This window comes from Quercus suber, unplaced genomic scaffold (genome assembly GCF_002906115.3).
Source record: "Quercus suber isolate HL8 unplaced genomic scaffold, Cork oak 2.0 scaffold_243, whole genome shotgun sequence".
In the NCBI taxonomy this organism is placed as follows: domain Eukaryota; kingdom Viridiplantae; phylum Streptophyta; class Magnoliopsida; order Fagales; family Fagaceae; genus Quercus; species Quercus suber.
The window spans coordinates 697,127-720,860 of NW_027069700.1; the positions used below are offsets into that span (position 1 = coordinate 697,127).

Here is a 23,734-nt window from a genome sequence, read left to right on the forward strand (position 1 = left end):
CCTACAAATTTTTTTAATCAGTTAGGCATTAACAATTGTCATGTTTTCATTTAAAGTATATGAGAATAATATCTAATAATATTTAAAAGAAACACCCAGATGATCAAATAGTTAAAACTTAGAGGTGAGAAAAACATAACTTTCATTTCACAGAAATAATATAACTCTCATGCTCAACACATATTGCAACGATCAAAACCACATCTATAACACAAAACACAAAGTAGCAAGGCACAAATTAATTAAGTTTAAATATAACTTAAAAACCAAAATGCTCTAAAACAGAAAATGTAGTGAGCTCAAGTTTAAGCGAAATCTGGTTTTCAATTATACTTTACCCAAGGATTTCTATGGGTAATAGTGATCTGTGCAATTATTCTCTTTGGACTCTATGATATATCTACTCCCTTTAATTTAATTTAATTTGGCATGATGTTTCTATGGATAATAGTGATCTATGCAACATCTAGCTGAGCTGGTTTTTGGTTTGCACAGCATGTGAAACCAAAAAATGACATCTCTTAACCATTAGAACAGAGATTGCAAACTATTTTTCATGTTGCATCAAATGCTGTAGCCTTACTTCCTACTTTTAAAGTCCTACAACAGAAGGTAAGATTATGCTCTCTTGATGGACAGAAACTAAACTGTTAGTTTCTGGTAGTAAACCTCGAATCCACGAGGGGTTTCCCTGAATCCACAAGGAGATAAAACTGGAATCCACCAGAAGAAAATTTGACAAAAGTCTGTGTTTATTGATAATAGTCTATCAAAAACGTTTACAGACTTAAGGGCCTATTTAAGGGCTCCTTAAAACTTGACTGACAAGAAAATAAATCTAAATTAACTCCTAATTGATACCTAACCATAACAGGAATTAAATTTGACCTAAAAAGCATTAAATGTACCTAAAAACAAGGAAATAAATCACCTAAACCTAAAATAACGTTTTTTTAAGAATAATAATTTACAATAATTAAATAGTAAATTGTGTCCTACATCAACTTCCCATGTCACCAGAACATTGATTGCTCAAGTATAAACAAAACCCCTGGCCCTGGCTCAACCATATGCTCAGCTGTAACTTTTCACAATATGGTCCCAAGTACAAAACTACCTAGGATAAATCAAGCATCTATACAATCCAAAAAAGAAAGAAAAAAAAAAAAATTGTGTGATTTTACATTTTCGTTCACAAGGCAAGGTAGTGTTGTTAAACAAGCAATAAGGCTGTCTGCAAATTGTTTCTCACGAATCAGTAATATCTCATATTCCAATACCAAAAAACCTATTTTCTTTTTATTCCTTTGCAAATTGGTGAATATTGGATGTCTTATGCAGGAAAGGTGGGTTGATTCTGATGATCATCAAGTTCCTCTTCCCAATATTCATTAACAATCTTACCACTGCCAGTCACCAAGTCAAAAGCTTTGTATAAAGCCATAAAAATTATCTATTGGCTCTCTAGACCCATATGATGGGCCTTCAAATCACTGCTGTGCGAGAACGAGCTATCCTTTGAGCTTCTTCCAAGTCTTTTAGAAACCTGCTTTTGTTTGGCCAAAATGATTATTGGATCAGAGGAAATTGTGTAAAGCAAGGATAGTTTCCACTTTAACTACATTCCATCAAATAACTAAACTAGCCTCAAATAATCACTATATAACTAAGCATATCATATAAATATGACGAGTATAAATTAAATACAATTTATGTCTATTTATATTAGTTGAGATTTAAGTTCAGTAAAGTGTGACTGAAGTTATAGAAGTGCTTATAACAACCTTCCATTCTCTAGGCTTGGGTCAAGATTGGGTCAAAAAATGGAACTTTAAAAGAATTTTGATTTGTAAATTTTAAGAAACCACAAATCATTGCATGCTTGCAACCTACATGGGATGAGTAATGCCAAACCAAAATCCACAAGCCCAACAAAGTTTCACCAAGTGTCAAATTAACATGATGCAATCCAACCCACAACTACATTCTCAAATTTGCAGCTGATGCAAGAAAGATGAAGGCCATAGAAGTTAGCATTTAAAGCTAGTGCGTGCCAAGCATGAACCACAGCTAGCACAGCAATACCGTGCTTCTAAAATCACAATGATGATTCAAAAGCATACGTGCTCTTAGAATTCAGAACCACAGAACCACCAAGTATAAAACGAATTCCAGAATTGCTGGCATTTTGTAAAGCAACAAAACGTGACTCTTCATATGTCGTCCCTCCAACAATGAATATGACTACTTCCTGTGGCCTGCTCAAAGATGAAGTGTTTGTCATTCAAGCTATACTATCCAAAGCCTTTTAAAAATCTTTATTTGAAGGCTATAAGTTTCACCTCAAAGGCTATGGCTATCTCAAATATAAATTAACGTTCAATCCTACAATAGTCTGTCCATGCTTGAAAAGCCTTTACTGTAGCATGTAACAGCAAAATGAAGGGGAAAGATAGGAGACTTGAGTAAAATGGTAGAAAAACTTGAGACGATAGGTGATCAGGGGCATATATATCTAATTTTGACATTAACATCTACTTCTAGCTTACCATTACTTTTGTTTCTGGAATTTATAGACATTTTTAATTTCATATCTTAGTCCTTTTCCCCCCTCATTTTAGTATTTTCTTACAAGGGGAGGAGATTCCCTTTAAGCTGGACCTCATTGGTTTTAGTTTTTCTTTTGTACATGTTAATTTTATTTCTTTTGGGTCTTCTTTTTGTCATCCCATGTACGAGGATTGTGCCCCTTTTTGCACTTTCTTAATGAAAAAAAAAAGTATTATATAAAATTCTTTTTTAAGTGTTTTCCTTGCATACCTCCCGTGCACTAGGATTTCTCCTTTCTTTTTTTTTTCCCCTCTTAATACAACTTATTACTTATCAAAATTGTATATCTAATTTGGATGCATGGTAATCAAGAAGCTACACAGAAACAGTAATAGGTTCCATTAAATGAACAATAATCTAAGTTCTGGGGGTAGGCTAGATGGCTTAAAAACTGTCTTCAACAAATTGAGGGGACACACCCACCTCAGTTAACTCATATCAATCCCTATTACTATATATAGCATAGTGTCAGGGTGAAGCATCAATGCCCAAAATATGCACAGGCCCAAACTCCCAAAGATAAGAAATCCCTAATTGATACCTTTGGTGTGTGACCTGCCATAAACTATGTTGATAGGTTTGCTTCAAATGAGCCATTAGCATAACAGCATACCTTCATTACGGACCAGCATACGTTCTTTAACAAGTGCTGAAAGTTAGACATTAGCATCATATATCTGATGAGAGATAATATTTTATTTAGACTGAGAAATTTGTATGAAGTGGGTTTTTCCTCATAAACTCTTCTCATTATTAAAGAGTAAAATTAGTAACATAACTAGAATTATCTAGGCACTACTTCCAGATAATATGCACAAATACATGTACATACAAACCTACACACATACATAAACATGTACCACACACACATGCCCAACAAGTTCCAGTTACCAGTTTTTGCAGTCTGACCACTGGTTATTCAGTTAAGCCCGGTTTTTTCAGAAAATCTTGTTTTACCGTTTTAGGCTATATTTGGATTGGTATAGAGTTCTTGATTGAACCAGTTGAATCAGCTGGTCCACTCAGGTTTTTAAAACAGTGGAAAGAAACAATACCTTCCAAAATTTGCAAGAGATAAACTGCAACATTCCTGGGAAGAAACAGTTATTTTAGAAAATGAACCTGCCCTGCTGAAAGTGATTGCCAACATATGGGTAGTCCACATCTCTCAACCGTCCCTTGGAAATGCTTTCCATGGTTTGGAACAAAAGGGGCTGGTGCTGGGTGTAAACATTCTCAACCCCCTACAGCATGTGGGAAAATCATGTATAAGCATCTAACCACATCCGCAAGCAGAAAGTGAAGTGTTTCTAACTAACCTTAAGTCCACGAGCCATGTTACGAGCAATATTCAAAAGATCTCGATTTCCAAAAAGATCCCCAGTTCGCTTCTCAACCCTTGCTTGCTTCAAGACGAACTGGACAAGCTGTCATACCATGATGGCCAATTTTTCAAAACCAGTGAATCATCTAGCAACTAGCAAGGAACACAACAATTTCAACATATTTGCTGCTCTACTAAAGCATCAAAGCATGCAAAACAGAAATGCTGGTTTGCTTATTTTACCCCTGGTTTGTACTTGGCAGACCGAGAAGCCAGTTTGTTGAAAAGTTGCATCAATTGAACAGGGCTTTCCTTCTCGTAGCGCAAAGTATAAAGCATCACTAAGCGTAAACGGTCAATATCAGATACACTTTCATTGTTTAAAAGATTTGTCACTGCCTGCATTGAAGTTTGAAAAGGGAAGAATGTCATTGCTCAACATTTGAACAGTGTACTAGATGTTTCTGGCTCTAATTTCAAGCAGTCAAATTCAGGAATCTCAAATCATATATCAGTAGGGAAGTCTATTGACACCAAAAAAGCACCATCACATCTCTCCCTCCCCAGCGTTTAGTGGTGTGCCCATGTAAGTGTACATGCCAGGCGCGGGGGTGGGGATTGTTGAGAAAGTCTCTAAACGGTATTATGTAGCACCACTCAATATCAGTAGATGAACACTTTGTTTCAGACAATAACTTGAAGGGAATAAACATGATCTGCTAATAAAACAATAATATAGAAGACCAAATAGCATTATAATCTTGTGACACAGAAAGGAAAATTAGGTAATCAAACATAAGCAATATTTATTGCATAGGCCATTCGTTTTTATGAGAAAGCATAAATTTTGAGTTAATCCTATTGGATGATGTCATTAACAGCTAATCATCCCCCCACACCCTCCCCAAAAAAAAAAAAAAAACAGATCCATAGCCAACCCCAAAGGACTAAGGCTTTATTATTTATAATAACTAGTCGCAGACCCACGCGATGCGTGGGAATAGATAATTATTTCATAGTTATAGTATAATATATAATTTTTTCTCTCTAAATTTTGTGGAAAATAATTTTTTTTCCCAAAAATAAAACAATCTCTAAAATTATATTTCATTTATCTATCTCAAAAAATATATCATCATTTTATTATTTGGACTCTTTTAGTTGATATTATTCATTTTTTAGGCAAACCATATTTTTTAAAATTATGTTATTGTACATTATGTTTTTCTAATTTTTTTTAGTACAATTAAACTATTTAAGTTTCAAATATATTATCCAAATTTCTCCTTCTCTTAAAAGAGATTATTATTATTTATAATTTTTTATCCTAGGAGTAGTTTTGAACTATTAATTGGGTTTTGTTTGCTAATATAGATATATTAGATTAGAACTGCATATTTCTTAGACATTTCTAAAAATATTTAAAATAATATATAGAAAAAAAAAAGTAGACTTTATATCTAAAATTGAACACTTTAGTTTCTCAAAAAAAAAAAAAAAAAATGAACATTTCATTTATCCAAATGAAAGAAAATAATTTGTATAACAATATAAAGAGAACATGATCAAACAAATAAAAATTGACTACATGCATTTTCAATTATTAAGATTAGTTGCCTTTAACTGGACTTTTGTATTGAGCTTTATCATCTTTCACGTCATTATGCTCTTTATTATTTATTTTTTGCTTTTCGTTTTTTAACAATATTAAATATATAAAATATATTGACTTTACAAATTCATCTTAGGCAGTTTTAACTTTAAATATTCATTTACTTGAATTTTGATGTTATAACTAAATAATAAATCAATGAAAAATTAAAACAAATAAATTGTCTATACATATTCATCTTGGGTTGTTTTAATAGTTGATAATCACATTCAAATCCATAGCCAAGATTGTATTTTGATATAAATTCAAAATCTCACTTTCAAAATAACTAAGTATTATGTTAAAAAAAAAAAAAATCAAACAAAAGCTATAAGAGGGAGAGAGAAGACTTGTGATGAAAAAAAAAAAAAAACACACTACCAAATTGTATTAGCCCAAAATAATATTATTTAAAAAAAAAAAAAGAAACAATGATTCATCAACCTAAAGTAAAATTGCAAGAAAGAGTAAATTAATTATAAATTTATATATAAATGAGATGAGTTCAAATTACATCATTTTTATACCATTAATTCAAAATAGATCAAAGTCTAAAAATACACTACAGGCCACATCATCAATTTTCTAAAATTAATGTTTTATCTCATATTTCCCATTAACTTCAATAAATGCCCCTCTCAATTTCTCATAGTCTCTTTCCATCACCTTTTCTCTGCAACTCAAACGTACAGATCTACTATCCTTCCATTTTTGCCACTTCCTCAACCCTTCATTTATTTTAAGGTTCTAAATAATTCCTCTTGTCACTTTTTTCCTGAAGTCTCAAATAGCATAAATCCATGAGAAGAGCCAGCTAGTTTGCAAAATAATAGAATTTAAAGTTCTCTACAATGAAATTTCCAACTCTATAACGTGCTCACTTTTTTCTTTTTAGTGTTTGCTTTTATTATTATTATTATTATTATTATTATTTTGGGTAGAGTAGAGGATCAAAGTTTAGTGTTTACTTTGATTTTTTTCAATGGACTTAGAGAAGTTAGTCTTGGATGTTCTTCTTCAATAAACCCCTTTCCATATGTAAAACTCACGCATAAATAATTAGTTTCCATATATGCAAAGTCCACCAAATTTGGGAGGGAAAAAAAATCAGAGATACAACAATTTACAAAGTTTTCAACCAGTACTGACTCAAAAAAAAAAAAAGTTTTCAACCAGTACTCCCAAAACTTATTCCAATCAGCCAACCAAATTAATTAAAAATAATGGAAAAAATAGCAGCAACAGCAGCAATAACAATAACAATAACAATAACATAGAAGAACCTAAAAGGCGAAACCAAAGACACTCATTAATCCTATGATCAAGAAAACAATATGCAAAAACCAAAAATAGCAAACCTCATAATATTGACAACGAATTCACTCCCACACTCGCCGTCACATTGCCCATTAAAATTAACCCACTTAAAAAAATGCAACCCAGGAACAACAACACAATTACAATTAATCTTCTAATACTTTTCTGATTCACCACATCAACCATAAGTAAAGTTCTAAAGAATACAAAAATTTATCAACCTAAAGTAGAGATGCAAGAAAAATAAATTAAATCAACCAAAAATTAAGAGAGAGAGAGAGAGAGAGAGAGAGAGAGAGAGAGAGAGAGATAACCTTTGTTTGTAAGGAAAAACTATGCAAAGAATGGAAGAGAGAATGACAAATTTATAGTAAAATGGTGTGAATAAGAATAGACAAAATAAGGGAAGATGAAGAGAAAGATGAAGAGTGGTATTAAAGTAGGGGATAGTGGGGAGATGAAAAGGTAAGAGAGTAACAAATGTTGGACAAAGTCTAAATATTAAAAAAAAAAAAAAAGTAAATGTTTAAAAAAAATTATAGAAAATTAGAAAGAAATAAGATATTGACGTGGACGCTGATGTGGCTCAACTGGAGCATAACAACAATAAATGTTACGTTTCAGCTTTTAGATATATGTAGAATAGATATAGATTTTGAAAAAGAGAGAATATATAAAGAAAAGAAAGAGAGGAAAATATATAACATGTGATTGTTTAAGCTTATATATATATATATATATAGATGGTGGAATTAAATTAATAAGAAGTGGGGTTTATGGTGAAGATAGTGGTGGGAATTAAATTAATAAGAGTGGGCTTTATGGTGGAGATAAGGATGAGATTTATTTTATATTTGTTAGTATTTTAAAATTGGAAAAAACTAATTTTAAATTGTTGAACAATTACAAAAAATATGGTGAAAATGGCATGGCTGCTGACGTGGCTCAACCTGAGCGTAGCAACATTAAATGCTACGCTTCAGCTTTTAGTAATATATAGATGAGACTAAACCTAGGCTTTGTTGGTTTCATCAAGGAAAGAAGTATAAACCCTAAATTCAAACATTGGGCAGATCAAAAACTTGTGGAGAGCTTAAAACTAGGATGTGACTTTTCTCCCAATTGACATGGAAATAAAGACACAATAACACCCAAAAACACTTGAAATTGAGGGCCTGTTTGGTAATGTTGTTCTAGTAACGTTGTTTGTATTTTTTGGTAACACAGAATGCCCAGCACTTGCTGTTTAAAATCTTCCGCTTAATTTTCACAAAATGAACCAGAGGTGCAGCTTACCAAACCTTAGTTCCTTGGATTATCCATTGGTCTAAACTCAAAGGGAAACCAAAGGAAATTTCTTTTATTGCGTGCGCAGAGATTCTTTTATGAGAGTCCACTGAGAGGATAAAGAAATGCCAAAGCAAGGGATGTATCACATTCTTGCACGTGATTTGTAAATTTTGGATGTTAATACTAACAATCAAATTGTTTTAATGATTAGAACAAAAAATGCATTGCTCACCCCAACTTGTTCAAAACTTTTATATTCTTTCATAAATATTGCTTGAACATTTTTTTTATGTAACCACATTTTGCTTTTAAATTTCATATTTCAACATACACACATACATGTACATACAAACCTACACACATACATAAACATGTTACCACACACATGCGCAACCAGTACAATAGCTCTTATTTATACTTGAAAGAGCCTTCTAGACTTCTAGATACTAGTAATTGACCCTTATGAACACAAAACACCAACAGTTTATCACCCTGAAATACTAACAGCCATCATCTAGAAATTTCTTTATTAAAATTACAAATTAATTTCTAACAGTATAAGCATCTAACTCCGCAAGCAGAAAGTGAAGTGTTTCTAACTAGCCTTCAGTCCACAAGCCATGTTACGAGCAATATTCAAAAGAACTTGATTTCCAAAAAGATCCCCAGTTCGCTTATCAACCCCTGCTTGCTTCAAGACGACCGGACAAGTTGTCATACCATGATGGCCAATTTTTCAAAACTAGTGAATCATCTAGCAACTAGCAAGGAACACAACAATTTCAACATATTTGCTGCTTTACTAAAGCATCAAAGCATGCAAAACAGAAATACTGGTTTGCTTATTTTACCCATGGTTTGTACTTGGCAGACCGAGAAGCTAGTTTGTTGAAAAGTTGCATCAATTGAACAGGGCTTTCCTTCTCGTAGTGCAAAGCATAAAGCATCACTAGGCGTAAACAGTCAATATCAGATACACTTTCATTGTTTAAAAGATTTGTCACTGCTGCATTGAAGTTTGAAAAGGGAAGAAGGTCATTGCTCAACATTTGAGCCGTATGCTAGATATTTCCGGCACTAATTTCAAGCTGTCAAATTTAGGATTCTCAAATCAAATATCAGTAGGTAAGTCTATTGACACCAAAAAAACACCAACTATCACATCTGTCCCTCCCCAGTGTTTACTGGTGAGCCCATGTTAGTGTACATGCCACTCGCAGGGGGTGGGGGCGGGGGGGTGTTGGTTGAGAAAGTCTCTAAATGGTGTTATGTAGCACAACTCAATATCAGTAGATGAACACTTTGTTTCAGACAATAACTTGAAGGTTAGAAACTTTTTTTTTTTTTTTTGGTTGAGAATGAGAAGGGAATAAACATGATATGCTAATATAAACAATAATTCAGGAGACCAAAAAGCACTATAATCTTGTAACACAGAAATTGTTTTTGCATAGGCCTTTCGTTTTTATGAGAAGGCATAAATTTTGTGTTAATCCTGTTGGATGATGTCACTAACTGCTAATCGCCTATAAAACTTCAAATAACTTACACAACACCTAGAAAACCTATTACCCTCCCCAAATAAAAAACAGATCCATAGCCCAACCTAGGTTTTGTTGGTTTCATCAAGGAAAGAAGTTTAAACCCTAAATTCAAACATTGGGCAGATCAAAAACTTGTGGAGAGCTTAAAACTAGGATGTGACTTTTCTCCCAATTGACATGGAAACACAGACACAATAACATCAAAAACACTTGAAATTGAAACTCCCTAGAATGCCCAACACATGCTGTTTAAAATCTTCCGCTTAATTTTCGCAAAATGAACCAGAGATGCAGCTTACCAGACATTAATTCCTTGAGTTATCCATTGGTCTAAACTCAAAGGGAAACTAAAGGAAATTTCCCCTAACAGTCCCTGAGTTGGATGGGGGCGTCCTATTCCCCCTGACATGCTCCCTGCGGTGCAACTTCTTACGTAAATGATCAATCTCTAGATTCCTCGTTTCTTCATCATGAGAGATATGACTTCCAGGCCTCGAATGACTACTGCTAGTATGATCCGTGTAGTCCGTTTCAACCCGTACTCTAGGAGTTCAGTTAGCCTCTTGATCCCTCCTTCTCTCCAAGCTGACAAAATGGTCTACACTTTGCGACCCCACGGACTCCTCTCTATTCTGCCTAGAGCTTGCCATCTCTTCTCCTTGCTATTAGAAAGAAAGCTTTACTAACAAAGATTGTAGACGCCTTTTTCCACAGACGCTCCCAATTGTAAGGATCAGGATTGTGGCCCAAGCCCACTTAGAACGGTGTGACCCAGTACAACAAGCCCAAAATAATAGATTTGTAAGAGAATAGGTTTTATGAGCCAACTACAATGCAAAGTAAATAAATACTTGTGCATAATTGGGCTAGCACTATGAGTCCAAGAGACACAAATTAAGCATAAAATCTTCCTTGAGCAAGTTCGAGGGGGAGTTGTTCATTAAAAGTCACTGTTGATACTTTTACAATGAGATTCAATTTTCTCTTCCTTTCTCTATTTCTTGTGTCAAATGTGCATCCCATATTTCTGTGGGATTCCTTTTCCTATATAGTCCCTCTCATTGTATCTCAACCCTCCATCTGCACGTTTTAGGAGAACCATTTAGATGCTTGTCCCATCAGGACCCTTCTAGAGGTGGTAGAGAGGGTTGTGAACTGTGAAATCACTGTTCAAGTATCTTTTCCTCATAAATGTGGCAAGTTTAGTTGGTGCAGTGCATTAAACATGGAGGTGGCATTCATCTTCCTAGATATTTCCTCATTTCGTTACTTACACGGCTCTGTTGTCTTCCCTAAAGCTTTATTTTCCTGTGTAGGTAGTTACTTAAAGTATTCCTATGGTGTCTTTGCTCCTCAGGATCCTCGGTCGGCGGACCTGTCTTCCTTTTCTCCTCGGACCTCTCATTCACAGCTATTGTATGTTTTTGAATGATCTAGATGTCTTCCCTCCTTAAACCTGGTCCACGTGTTAGACTTTGGTTGACATATATGTGGATCTTTATTCATCCTCGAACAGGGCCCATGGCCAAGTAGTGTGCTTGGATCAATCACTTCCACAATTAGTAATTAGTAATTAACATGAACCACATATATATATATATATATATATATATATATATTTAAAAAGTCTATAGATACAAAAAATTGGTCCACAATACCATGACTTAATCAAGAATGATGCAAATGAGAGAGGGGTGGTTATATTTTGGTGTGTCTTCAAAACTAGGAAGCATGGAAAATACTGCATTTTTCTCAAGTAACGGTATTTGATACATATATGTACTAGATACCTTTGGGACACACCAACATGCCTGTCCCAACTTTTGTTTTTCCCTAAAAAAAATGTTGAAATATACAACCATAATATAGTCCAAATACGATCATAACCCAAACCCATGATAGTAAAAAATAACTCAAATTTGTGAGAATTTATATTTATATTTTATGTATTGGTTTCAATGATGAATACTTATCTAGTTATTTTTTATTAATTTTTGTAATCCTGGTTTGATTTCTAAACATCATTTAATGGTCATAAATTCAAAGAAGAAAAAAACTTAGCAATATATAAAAAATATATTTAATATTTAATTAATTCATGTATCTCCGCAGTATCATGTCCTAATTTTCAAAAATTGTCATATTGCCAAATCCTTGTCCTTCTTAGTATTTATAAAGACATTGACAAGACATATATTGGGGCTTTTATTTTATTTTTATTTTTTTCAAAATAGAATGGTCACCACAAGTTGGCGCTAGGATATACTCGGAACCCAAACATGATTTCCCACAAGGACCATGTGACTACTGCCTAGATCATCATATGAATCTCATTGTTCCTCTTAGACTAATAGCAATATTTTTAAGAAACAGACTAGAAGTAACAAATTTTTTTTTTTTTGACAAGACTAGAAATAACATGGTCCATCAATTAATGAGAGTTAGGGTCTAAGCAAACATTAGTAAAAGTGATAGTGTGTGACCGCTATGCACGCTCCACAAGTTCATAACAATTTATACCATATTTTCGTGGTAAAATTTTAAATTTACCTTACTTTTTTTTTTTTTTTTTTGAGAATGAAAAAAGGGGTCTTTATGATCATATTACACCCCGGAGCAGGGAGCTAGTGGTCTCAGTCGGGGTAGTCCAATCTCGGGGGCCCTTCTGTACCACTGTGCGGGAGTCACCTCACATTTGTGAGTACACCTTACCACTAAGTTTACCCACCAACGAAAACCTGCGAGCAACAGGACTCAAACTTAGATGTGTTGCACGAAGCGTCCGAGCCTTACCCACTCAACCTACTTGAATGACAAAAATTCGACATAGTTCCCATTACATGGTTTTGTGTTTGTGGTTGCACCAACAACATACAACATACATACGGTGCATAGACTGCGTCAATTTTTTTTTTTTTTTTTTTTTTTTTTGAGAATGAAAAAAGGGGTCTTTATGGTCATTTTACACCCCCGAGCAGGGAGCTAATGGTCTCAGTCGGGGTAGTCCGATCTCGGGGGCCCTTCTGTACCACTGTGCGGGAGTCACCTCACATTTGTGAGTACACCTCACCACTAAGTTTACCCACCAACGAAAACCTGCGGGCAACGGGACTCGAACTTAGGTGTGTTGCACGAAACGTCCAAGCCTTACCCATTCAGCCTACTTGAATGACAAAAATTCGACATAGTTCCACATTACATGGTTTTGTGTTTGTGGTTGCACCAACAACATACGACATACATACGGTGCATAGACTGCGTCAATAGCATCTTGCACGGTACATGTCATTATTAGGCTTGCAATAGAGTACTTGTACTATTAAACCTCATTAGGTCTATATTAAGGGCCTGTAATTTAAGGCTCCATCTTTACAACTTAGGCTTGCAATACAAATAATGTATTCCTTTCAAAAATAAATAATGTATTCAGTCTTTTTAGTGTTTATTGTCCACCATACCCAAGGTAGAGGTAAATTGTTGGACTTGGGCCACTAGATTGGTATTAAAGCTCGGTCACACTTCGACTTCCTGCTATGCACGTGCAAGTGTTGGGGGTGGAATTGTTGGGCAGAGAGCTAGTGGGTCAAGTCCAACATCCTGCTAGAGGGGGAGGCCAAGTTGGGCCAAGTTTTGGTCAACCTATTGGTGCTGGTCTGCCACCCTTTAAGAGAATAAAGTTGCGCAGCTCTAACTTTTGGTATAGGGGATAAGCACTTGGTCCTAACACAAATATTACAACAAAACCTAGATGTAGCTCTGTGCATGTTGATGGAGCTTGGGTTTGTGGGAGTTCTATTGGCACTGGATAAATTATGGATCTTTGTTTGGAACAAATACACCTGATGTAATAGTAGTGAAGGATTGCTAAACATAGGGGAAGTCTAGACAACACTATTTGTAATGAAGATAAAAGGATTCAGCTCCCCAAAGCTAGAATGAAGCACATGCCTGTACTGCAGTTGACCATAGCCCTTTTATCTAGTCTTTGAACAGGCATCTTAGGTAAGAGATGGAAGTAGTATAAAAATTATTAAGGAGAAGTGAAAAAGGGAAGTCGTTGGTTCTTTTTTTTTCCCCAAGTTGATGAGAAAATTGAGGCCATCCATAAAGATATAGAAGGTTAGCATTAATTTTGTTGTTTTTTTGGTCTTTAATCTAATTTGTTAGGTTCATATCTTTAATGTTGGCAAAACTTGAACAATGTAAGTCTTGCCATGGTTTGAGCCTCTTAATTTTGTTCAAGACAATGCACCCATGTTCAAGGAGTGAAGTTTTTGTTTGCTTCTATTCCTCTTAGATTCTTGCTTCTGACTGCTTGAGCTTCTACAGCCTTTGATTCCTAGTCAAGGATTTTGGATTTTGCAGAAAAGCTTTTCAGCCGGCCCATGTCTCATATGATGACCAAATCAGAAAAGTATATATACACAACTTATGGGACAACTGAAAAAAAAAAAAAAAAAAAAAAAAAAAAAAAAAAAAAAAAAAAAAAAAATATGAGAATCCACTGAGAGGATAAAGATATGCCAAAGCAAGGGATGTATCACATTCTTGCACGTGATTTGTAAATTTTGGATGTTAATACTAACAATCAAATTGTTTTAATGATTAGAACAAAAAATGCATTGCTCACCCCAACTTCATGCACCACAAATAATCAATTCTCATCTTCTTTTGACAACAATCCTGACCATCCTAATTAAAAACTTTGCAAACACATACAGGATAAAACCTTTTTGCTTGTTATCCACTTGGCCCAAGAACACCCATTTGGATATATAAGGATACCTTTGCCCCAATGTGTTTAGGATTACTTAAAAATTTTGCCCAATCCTGCCCCATGTAACAAGTCCAAACTCCAATCCAACTGAATCTTCCTATAAATGTGTAAATTACTAATAAATAATGTATGGGTCTGATCCAGCTGAAATTTATTAAAATCCAGAACACAAAATCCTTCTTTGCAGCCTAACCACACTTAGTGTCATATATTACTAGTAGAGTAAAAATTAATGCCAATGCTTTGATTGGTATCAGAAACCTCAAAATTGCATCTATCACTAATGCATCATCCTACTTCGGCTTTGGTCAAGTGATAAGCCTTAGATTGGGTTAGGGTTGATCACAGTTCCAAATATATTTTTTTTGATAGGTAGGTCACAGTTCCAAATATTACCAAGTCTAAAATAAAAATAAACAAATAAGAGAATAGGGGGGACAAACTCTATAATAGCCCATTAGGGGTGAAAGCCCCTAGATTACCTGGCAACTGGTTTTGACAGGCAGGAGAAGTTGCATGTAGGTTTTAATGGCTAGAGGAGAGTCCAAAGAGCTCTTCCTTAGAAAAATTCCCTACACTATCCAAAAAAAAAAAAAAAACAATCACAACAATTACCCTGCCCTATCTAGTGAGGAGAAATTGCAAGTCATACTTCTCCGCATTCCCTAGATCCTGCCAATTGGACTTTCAACCCCACATCTGTGACACCCTAACTGTTTTTTGTCCTCTTGTGTCAATAGTGCTTCTGAAACCCTGCAAAGGTAAGCACTTGGCAATACTGTCAGCCAAGAGGAGATTTGAACTAGCGGCCTCTGCTTCATGAAGAGTGGTCACTAGCCAATTGTCCTCTCCTCCTAAATTGTTTTTTTTTTTTTGATAGATAAGATAAGATATTGATAAAAAAGACTACGACATGTAAGAAAACATGAAGTAGCCACAAAAATAAAAAAGAGACATAAAGCTATGTACAAGAAGAAAGGGAATCTAAAAACATTGGGAGGGACTCACTAGATGTGAGTCCCTAAACCTATGACCAATCAAACAAAGTCCCATAAAAGACTAAAGAAGTTGCTCCCTCAAGCATTCCATATCCTCAAAGGTACACCTGTTTCTCCACCCGAGCAAAAGATCCTTCACTCTCTTAGGAATCACCCTGCAACCCCAAAATATTTTAAAACAATATTCCATAACTAGTGAGCCTCCCCACAATGAAGCAAAAGATGGTCCACTGATTCCCCATCACATCTGCACATGCATCACCAATCCACTAAATAAAAGCCTCTCCTCCTTAAATTATCAGCTGTGATAATCTTTCCCCATGCCACTGTACAAGCAAAAAAGGAAACTCTTCAGGGAGCCTTAACCCCCAAATTGCTTTCCAAGGGAAGATAACAAAGGACAATTCCCTCAACTCACAATAAAAAGATCAAACCTCAATTGAAGAATCATTCATGAAGATATATCTTCCAACTCACGTAATATAAAGCTAAACACCAACTGGACATCCCAATACATTTTGTCTCATACTCATTAAGCTAAACCAACACTTGTAAATGTTGAAGCACAGTTCACTAATATCATGACTGTGCTTTATGTTCATAATAAGTCCAGCACTCAATGTTCATCACCACCAGAAATAAGGGGTTTTCAATTGCATGCTGTAATATATCAAATGAAACTTGTTTGAAAAGCTTGGATAACATTTGTTCATTCATTGCATAATTCAAGCATTTACATTACTAGTCTTTATCAGCTGGCACTAACATAATGCAAAGAGCATATCCCATGAACCATCTCTTTAAAATTAGTTCTCAAATTATGCCATGACCTCAACTGTTTGAATTCCTAACAGCTTGTCAATTTATATTCTTGCATATAAAAATTATTTGATTGATCAATCATCCATTCAACTCCCCAAAAGTTTAGGCTCCATTTGTTTCAGTGTATAATATGTTTAGTGCAACTGAAAATTGCTAGTCAATGGATGAGTGGAAATTACAACAAAAAGGTTGGAAATAATTTATGCCATCTACCCACATCCCCTCCACCTTTCTCTTCTCTCCAAACAAGGTATGACCCTCACAATCTCTTTCTCCCTCCTTCATGCTGACACCACTGTGATGTAGGACATATTGGGAAATTTGTCTACATGTGCTTGTGTTAGGATTAGGGTTAGGAGGATTTTGGATTTAGGGTCAATTAATAACTGGGGAAAGGATGAGAAAAGATTTGATTTAGGTTTGCAAAAGAGATGAGAAGATACTAAGATCAAATCTACCTACAGTTGTGAACAGTGCACCTGAATAATAATGTGGACAGTAATGCAGATGGTAACAGATGCGCGGTACTTTTGATGGCACTTGAATGGGAGTGGTACTTTTGATGAGCAGTCTAACTACCTGGTTATCTGTGGCATTACTGCTCATTCCTTTCCTATAAATGTTAGCAGGAGCTTGAATGGGAGTGGTAATTTTGATGTGCAGTCCCACTACCAAGTTATTTGTGGCATTACTGCTCATTCCTTTCCTTCGAAGAGTATTTGGAGTGTCAAAGTTCCTAAGAGGATGTCATTCTTTTTGTGAGAAGAAAGAGGAAATTAAAAGTGAACAGAAGCTATTTCTCATTTTCAATTAAACTTGGTACTTATAAAAAAAAAAAAAGTTAAAGAGAAAAGAAGAGGGAATTGAAGGTGAGAATAGAAAATTAAGGCCAAAGTGCCCTCAATACTCAAAACACTCAATTTTTCTATTAAGCAACTCCATCTTTCTTTAAGTGCAATGATAGTTCTATAGACTCTAGATCTTAGCTTTGCCCAATAGAACTAGAACTCCTACTTTGACCAACAAACAAACTTCTGAATGAATTGGACCAAAGACACATAAAAGTCCATGAACTAAGTAAGACTTACCTATAGATAAATTAAAACCCAAGGCCAACAACTGTGACTGCAATTATGTAGTTAATTTTTTTTTTTTACATAATTAGAAAAATACCCTTAACACTAAAAAAAAAAAAAAAAAAAAAAAAACCACACCACCTTCCTACCTTCCCTGTCCCACTTCTCCTCACTGCCCCTCCCCCACACCACCCGCCCCCCCAAAAAAAAAAAAAAAATACAGAAGCTCCTCCCACCACCGCATACTAACTTTTTGTTACTTCTTTATTTCCAAACAAAGAGATTGAAATTCAAATCCTACTCGGAATTTTCTAGGAAATCAAATTCCAAAGTCCAAACAGAGAAAATATACTAATTGGTTAAAAAAAAAAAAATGAAGAGGAGGAGTGTTTGGGAGCGAGGATTACCGTGTGAGAATCGAGGATGAGAAGCTTCATGCCGGAGATGTCCTGTAACATCCGGTTGATGTAATCGCGTACGGCCGAGATCAGCACCATGTTTCAGGTCCACTCCGATCTACGGCTCTGATTCGATGATGAAGTTGAATTCTGCTTTGTATTGGATTCTCGGATTCGGAGCGAAGGTGTTTTGACTGTTGAAGTGAGAGAGAGAGAGAGAGAGAGAGAGAGAGAAGTTGCAGTGGGAACGAGGGGGGCAAACGCACCGTTTCAGAGGGAAGCATCAACCAGGCAGGCTTATCAAAATTACGTATAAAATAATTTATGCCTAACTTTTATAAAAATATAAATAAATAAATCAACATTTTTGGGCCTTCACTTTTAATTTTTTTTAAAAATGTAAATTTTGCCTCCAAACATTTATGGAGCTAGGCTTGTGCAATAAGCCAATAACAACTTAGTTTGCATAAACCATCGTTGATATAATATTTATTTCTTAGCAGGTTGAGTGAGTTCAACTATTTAAATAACGGGTTAAATTTAATGGCAAGTTTAGCCTTTTTAAACCTTTAAAACTAGGAGAGTACATGATGCGGTTGGTGTAGTTTTTACCCCAATTTTGACACTACACAAATGTGATCGGTTTTTTGGCCTTACACAGTGCGGTTTTTCTCTAGCGGGGCAATTGGTTCTATCGGTTTGAAATTTTCAAACTAAAACAGCCACTACAACTTACAAATCCACAAAGGATTCAAAACACAAAGTCAAAACCCACATATCAAAATCCACAACAAATCAAAACATAAGATCTAAACATCAAATCCCACCAAAAAAAATAAAAATAAATAAACAGACAAACAAACTAAGCAAGGTTGTTCCTTAAAAATAAAAAAAATAAGTAAGGGGTGCCATTGCAATCTGTTTGGTGTTTAAAAGCAAGCCCAAAGTCCCCCATTAATTCCTTCTGTTTAGTGTTTAATGGTTGCTATTGTATATTTGAACTTAGATTTATCAGTTTGCAATTTAGCTGTCCCACTTTTGCAATAAACTGATTTATGGTGCCATTGCAATCTCTAGAGGTGCCAATGCTTCTGCTTTTTCTGGATATAAGTAGTATGATATCGATAAATCAAACAATTATATTTGTTCTTGTTCAATTGCTTTAACCAATGGGTTTGACTACGTCGCCTGTGATTTTAGAACTGTGTTTATTGCATCTATAAACAATTTACTCTCTATTTTTAGTACGTGCTTTGCGCATGAAAATGATGAAATTACAGATCTAAATATATAGTCGTGCAACTTGTTCAAATGATTTTATGAATTATGTGATTAAATATATTGTCAAAAAATTACTAGCCAGTCTTATGAATTGCCACATAATGAGTTAAATGAGATTCTTTCAACCCAATTTTAAAGAAAACTTTATCCAATTTAACTTTGTAATTAAAAAGGTTAAAATTAGGCAAAGTGGTTTGAATTGACTAGACTAGCTCGTCTCTAGCTAGGCTAGTTCGTGTAATTTATGTTTTTGCACAAGTGTCTCGCTAAGCTGATATACGTTTAGATCCTAGCTTGTTGGGATGAAATTATTTCATCATGTAATTGTCATCGTAAGCAATGAGGTAAATGTGAGATTTAGGTTTGTTTGAAATGATAGCTGGCATGGATTGTTTAATCCTGAAACATCCCACATGTAATGATCCCGTGGATATTGTTTTCATCAGCAAAAATGTTGGACTTTAGTGTTTTTTTTTTTTGTGTGTGTGTGTGTGTGTGTGTGTGTGTGTGTGAATAGACATGTGTGATTCTAGTGCTTCCAATCTTTGTTATTGTATTTGATCATTGCAAAGAGAGACCCTTCTTGAATCCACTTTACAGACAAGGTTACGTTCAGTAAATCATGATTTGGTCATTGCAGAGACCCTTCTTGAATCCACTTTACAAACATTATCTCTAGATTCTCTACTCTCTCTTAAGATTAATTCATTTTTTTTTTATATTAAAAAAAAAAAAAAAACCCTAGTGTAAATTAGGTTAAATTAGGCACTTAATGCTAGGGGTGTCAAATGAGTGGGTTTGGGGTGGACATAATTGGATTGGGTATATAAAACTCATTTAACTAATTTCTTATAATCCAAATCCAACCCAACCCAATTATTATGGGTAAACCCCAACCCACCCAATTATCCAATTATCAAAATTACCAAAATGCCACTAAAGTGAAAAATACCAAAGTATTCTAAAATATTCCAAAATGACCAAAATACTTCAAAATCTGATAATTACCAAAATACCCTAAAATCTAATAATTACCAAAATACCCCAAAACCCAGAAAATTTCCAAAATACCCCAAAATCTGGTGCGGAGGATTTTGCTGCTCGTGCATTTGCTTAAGGAGATCAAAGAGTTTCGTGCTCGGCCAGTGGATGAAGAGGCGTCGGCGGCAGCGATGGCGACTTCTGATGATGTGGATGTGGAGGTGGAGTCAGAGTCGTCATCGTGGTTGTCCGATCTGGTTGTGGCTCTTTGAGCTGCTAAGCGGCTTTTGTCTCTCGCTGGGAACTTTTAGAGAGGGAGGAGAGTAGAGGGGAGTAGAGGGAAGCAAGGTTTTTAGACCCGGACCGTTCATTAAACTGTAAAAGGGAGAGGTTTAAAGTTTTTGAGGTCGAATCGAGGTCGAACCGTGATGAAATCTTAATTAATTTAATAATTATTTAAATATAAATAAATATATTAAATTTGTAAATATTAGCAAATTTTACTAAAAATATCTTTAAAAAATGAAACAAAATACATAAAATAGTACATTATAAGGTTAATAAAAAATAGTACAACATAAATCAGCATAAAAAGACATTTTTATAATAATCCTTTAAGAGAAATCATTTTTATTGCTATTTTTTACTAATTTATACAATATACAAAGTTATATTTCTAAATTCTAATAAATATATATATCACTTTAGCAACTTTTTATATTTTTTTATGGAGTTATCAACATAAATATATAAAAGTGAGAAACCATTAAAATATATATATATATATATTTTTTTTTTTTTTTTTTTTTTTTTATAATGTTATAGGAATGGTTGGGTTGAATTTGGGTATTTTATGGGTTAAATGGGGTTCAATGGGTTTTTAGTTAAAACCTAATAATTATTGGGTTTAATTGAGTTGATGCCCATTTAACCCAACTAATAATTGGGTGGATTTGGGTTCAATTAGAGTGGATGGGTTTGGGTGGGCAAATGGGTGTAGGCTTATTTTGCCACCCCACTATAAATTGAACCATTGCACTCTGAATTAATTAAGCAAGTATTTTCACAAAGCTATTTCTTCTAGAAATCTCTATCATCCTCTCTTCTTCTTCTTCTTCTTCTTCTTCTTCTCTCTCTCTCTCTCTTCCTCCTCTTGTTCTTGTTACTCTCTGTTATTCAATTCACTTGCTTCACTGTGTACTTGCAAATTCAAGCTTTGCTGAGTTTTCTTCATGGTATCAAAGCTCTCACACCACCATCTACCTACTTCTCTATGTGGATGATATCATTATTACTGGTAATGATCCTTCTCATATTTCACATCTAATCACAGCTCCCAGTCATGCCTTTGAATTAAAAGACCTTGGTGCTCTTTCCTACTTTCTTGGAATGCAAATTGTTCCCACTCAGTTTGGTCTCACCTTGTGTCAATCCAAGTATGCTTATATTCTCCACAGATTTCACATGGAGAATGCTAAGCCAACTAAAACACCTTCCTACTCTTCCACTAGACTTACTCCTTACACTAGTTCTTCCATACCTGATCCATCTGAGTATAGGAGTATGGTTAGGGCCCTAAAATACTTGACTTTTACTTGCCCTGATTTGGCCTTTAGTGTCCATCATTTGTGCCAGTTCATGCAGCATCCCACCACCGTGCATTTAGAGGCTGCCAAGCATGTTCTTTGCTATGTCAAAGGTACTTTACATTTTGGTATTCATCTCTCTCTAGTTCCTCTTACTCTATCACCATTTTCAGATGTTGATTGGGCTGGAAACCCCTCTGATAGGAAGTCTACAACTGGGTTGTTGGTTTTTCTTGGTTTTAATCCCGTTTTGTGGTCCTCCAAGAAGCAATCTATTGTTTCTCATTCTTCCACTAAAGCAGAATATTGTGCTTTGGCTTCCACTGCAGCTGAACTGTCCTTGCTTCGTACCTTGTTCATGGAGTTTCACTTGTTTCTTCATCATATTCCAATACTTTGGTGTGATAACATCTCAGCTATTGCCTTAGCTTCCAATCCTGTTTTTCATTTCAGGACAAAGCACATTGAAGTTGGTTATCATTTTGTCAGAGAGAAGGTTCTCAAGCGTGATTTGGGGATCAAATTCATTTCTATCAAGGATAATTATGCTGATATTTTCACCAAGCCCCTGCCTGGGCCTTACTTCTTGTTTCTTCGAGGCAAACTCTTGGCTGATTCCACCTCGTGTTTGAGGGGGGATGCTGAGATAACTGAGGATAAACCTCAAGCCATAGCTACTAAACAACCCAACGGATAGTTCTAATGGCTAGTTTTTAAATGGAGACAGAGTCTCAATATGATGTCGTTTCCTTTAATGAAACTAGCTACGTGTATTTTAATGAGGGTCGTGAAACGCTGTCAGTCTTGGAAGCCTGGAGTCAGTTAGTTTTAGGCGGGAAAGTTAGTATAAATTGAACCATTGTACTCTGAATTAACTAAGCAAGTATTTTCACAAAGCTATTTCTTCTAGAAATCTCTCTCATCCTCTCTTCTTCTCTCTCTCTCTCTCTCTCGTTCTTGTTACTCTCTGTTATTCAATTCACTTGCTTCACTGTGTACTTACAAATTCAAGCTTTGCTGAGTTTTCTTCAAGGACTTTATGTGCTGCTAATATGGTTACCAGCAAGGGTAGGCATAAATATTCCCAGTAGCAAAAAGACAAATAAATAAATCCATTGTAGTGAAGATTATAAATGCTTTCTTGCTTGATTTGTTGTCTCTAATTTTCATTCTCTCTCTCCTTCAAGTTTTCTTTTCTTTTCTTTCTCGATGCGCCATCCTTTATTAGCCATTCGACGTTGTCAACCTCCCTTACCCCCACAAACTTCACTTGTGACCTTCACAGAAATTCAATTCAATTTCTTCCATTCTAAATGCTCTTATAGTTCCAGACTTTGTATTTCGTATTGCCACAGAGGAACCATACTCAAATTCATTGTTGAACAGCCTTACAATTAATATCAAAGATAGTATTACAAATACTAATTAATACCAAAATGAAGAAAGAATTCCCATCTCCTCATTCCATATATGTTATCTTCCTTGTTATCAAGACATTTTTAATGCTAGAAACAGCAATGGGAGACCCACGATCCCAAATTGTCCATGTAATTTGTGGCGATCAACTTGTGCAGAATACCACTGCCTTCAATTTAAATTTTGCTTCAACAATGGAAAAACATCAACCAACAAATGCAAGCTTCAGGTTTTGGAGTAGTCATCAAAGTTTCAGGCCCTGATACTAACTATGGCCTTGGCCAGTGTTATGAAGATCTCTCTTTCCCTGATTGTGAATTATGCTATGCTGAGGCACGCACGGCTATTCCCCCATGCTATCCTTACTATTCAAGTTGCATCTACCTCGATGGTTGCTTCATGAGGTACGAGAATTATAGTTTCTTTCAAGAGTATACAGGGCCTGGTGACAGGGCTGAATGTAGAAATACAACTAGGAGGAATCCAACGTTTAAAGAATCGATGATAGAGGCTTTGAACCGTGTAATTGTGGCTACACCACACCAAAAAGGCCATTCAACAGCTCAGGAGGTTGTGCTTAGGGCAGTGAATGAGTCAGCTTATGTACTGGTGGATTGTTGGATGACTTTGAGTGCAAGTTCTTGTAGAGCATGTATGGAGAAT

The 23,734-nt window shown here is 35.1% G+C and overlaps 2 protein-coding genes across 4 annotated transcripts; one reads left to right on the top strand and one right to left on the bottom strand.

The window, feature by feature from the left end:
- Positions 1–998: 998 nt before the first annotated feature.
- On the bottom strand, positions 999–18,136 carry LOC112028649 (vacuolar protein sorting-associated protein 45 homolog). Of its 3 annotated transcripts, XM_065780693.1 has the most exons (7): positions 17,817–17,914; positions 16,913–17,069; positions 4,178–4,333; positions 3,930–4,037; positions 3,733–3,854; positions 2,124–2,258; positions 999–1,546 (listed from the first exon to the last, which is right to left on the bottom strand). In XM_065780693.1, the coding sequence occupies exons 2-7, from the start codon at positions 17,030–17,032 to the stop codon at positions 1,486–1,488; spliced, it is 702 nt and encodes a 233-aa protein (XP_065636765.1). In that variant the 5' UTR covers positions 17,033–17,069; positions 17,817–17,914; the 3' UTR covers positions 999–1,485. The 3 variants fall into 3 exon arrangements, with proteins under 3 accessions (XP_065636765.1, XP_065636766.1, XP_065636767.1); XM_065780694.1 differs by lacking the exon at positions 16,913–17,069 and having other exon boundaries at positions 17,817–18,136; XM_065780695.1 differs by lacking the exon at positions 2,124–2,258.
- A 2,124-nt stretch (positions 18,137–20,260) lies between these two features.
- Positions 20,261–22,352, top strand: LOC112032768 (uncharacterized mitochondrial protein AtMg00810-like). Its single transcript, XM_065780711.1, has 2 exons — positions 20,261–20,313; positions 21,284–22,352. Exons 1-2 carry the CDS (start codon positions 20,261–20,263, stop codon positions 22,350–22,352), a joined length of 1,122 nt encoding a protein of 373 aa, XP_065636783.1.
- The last annotated feature ends 1,382 nt before the right edge of the window (positions 22,353–23,734 follow it).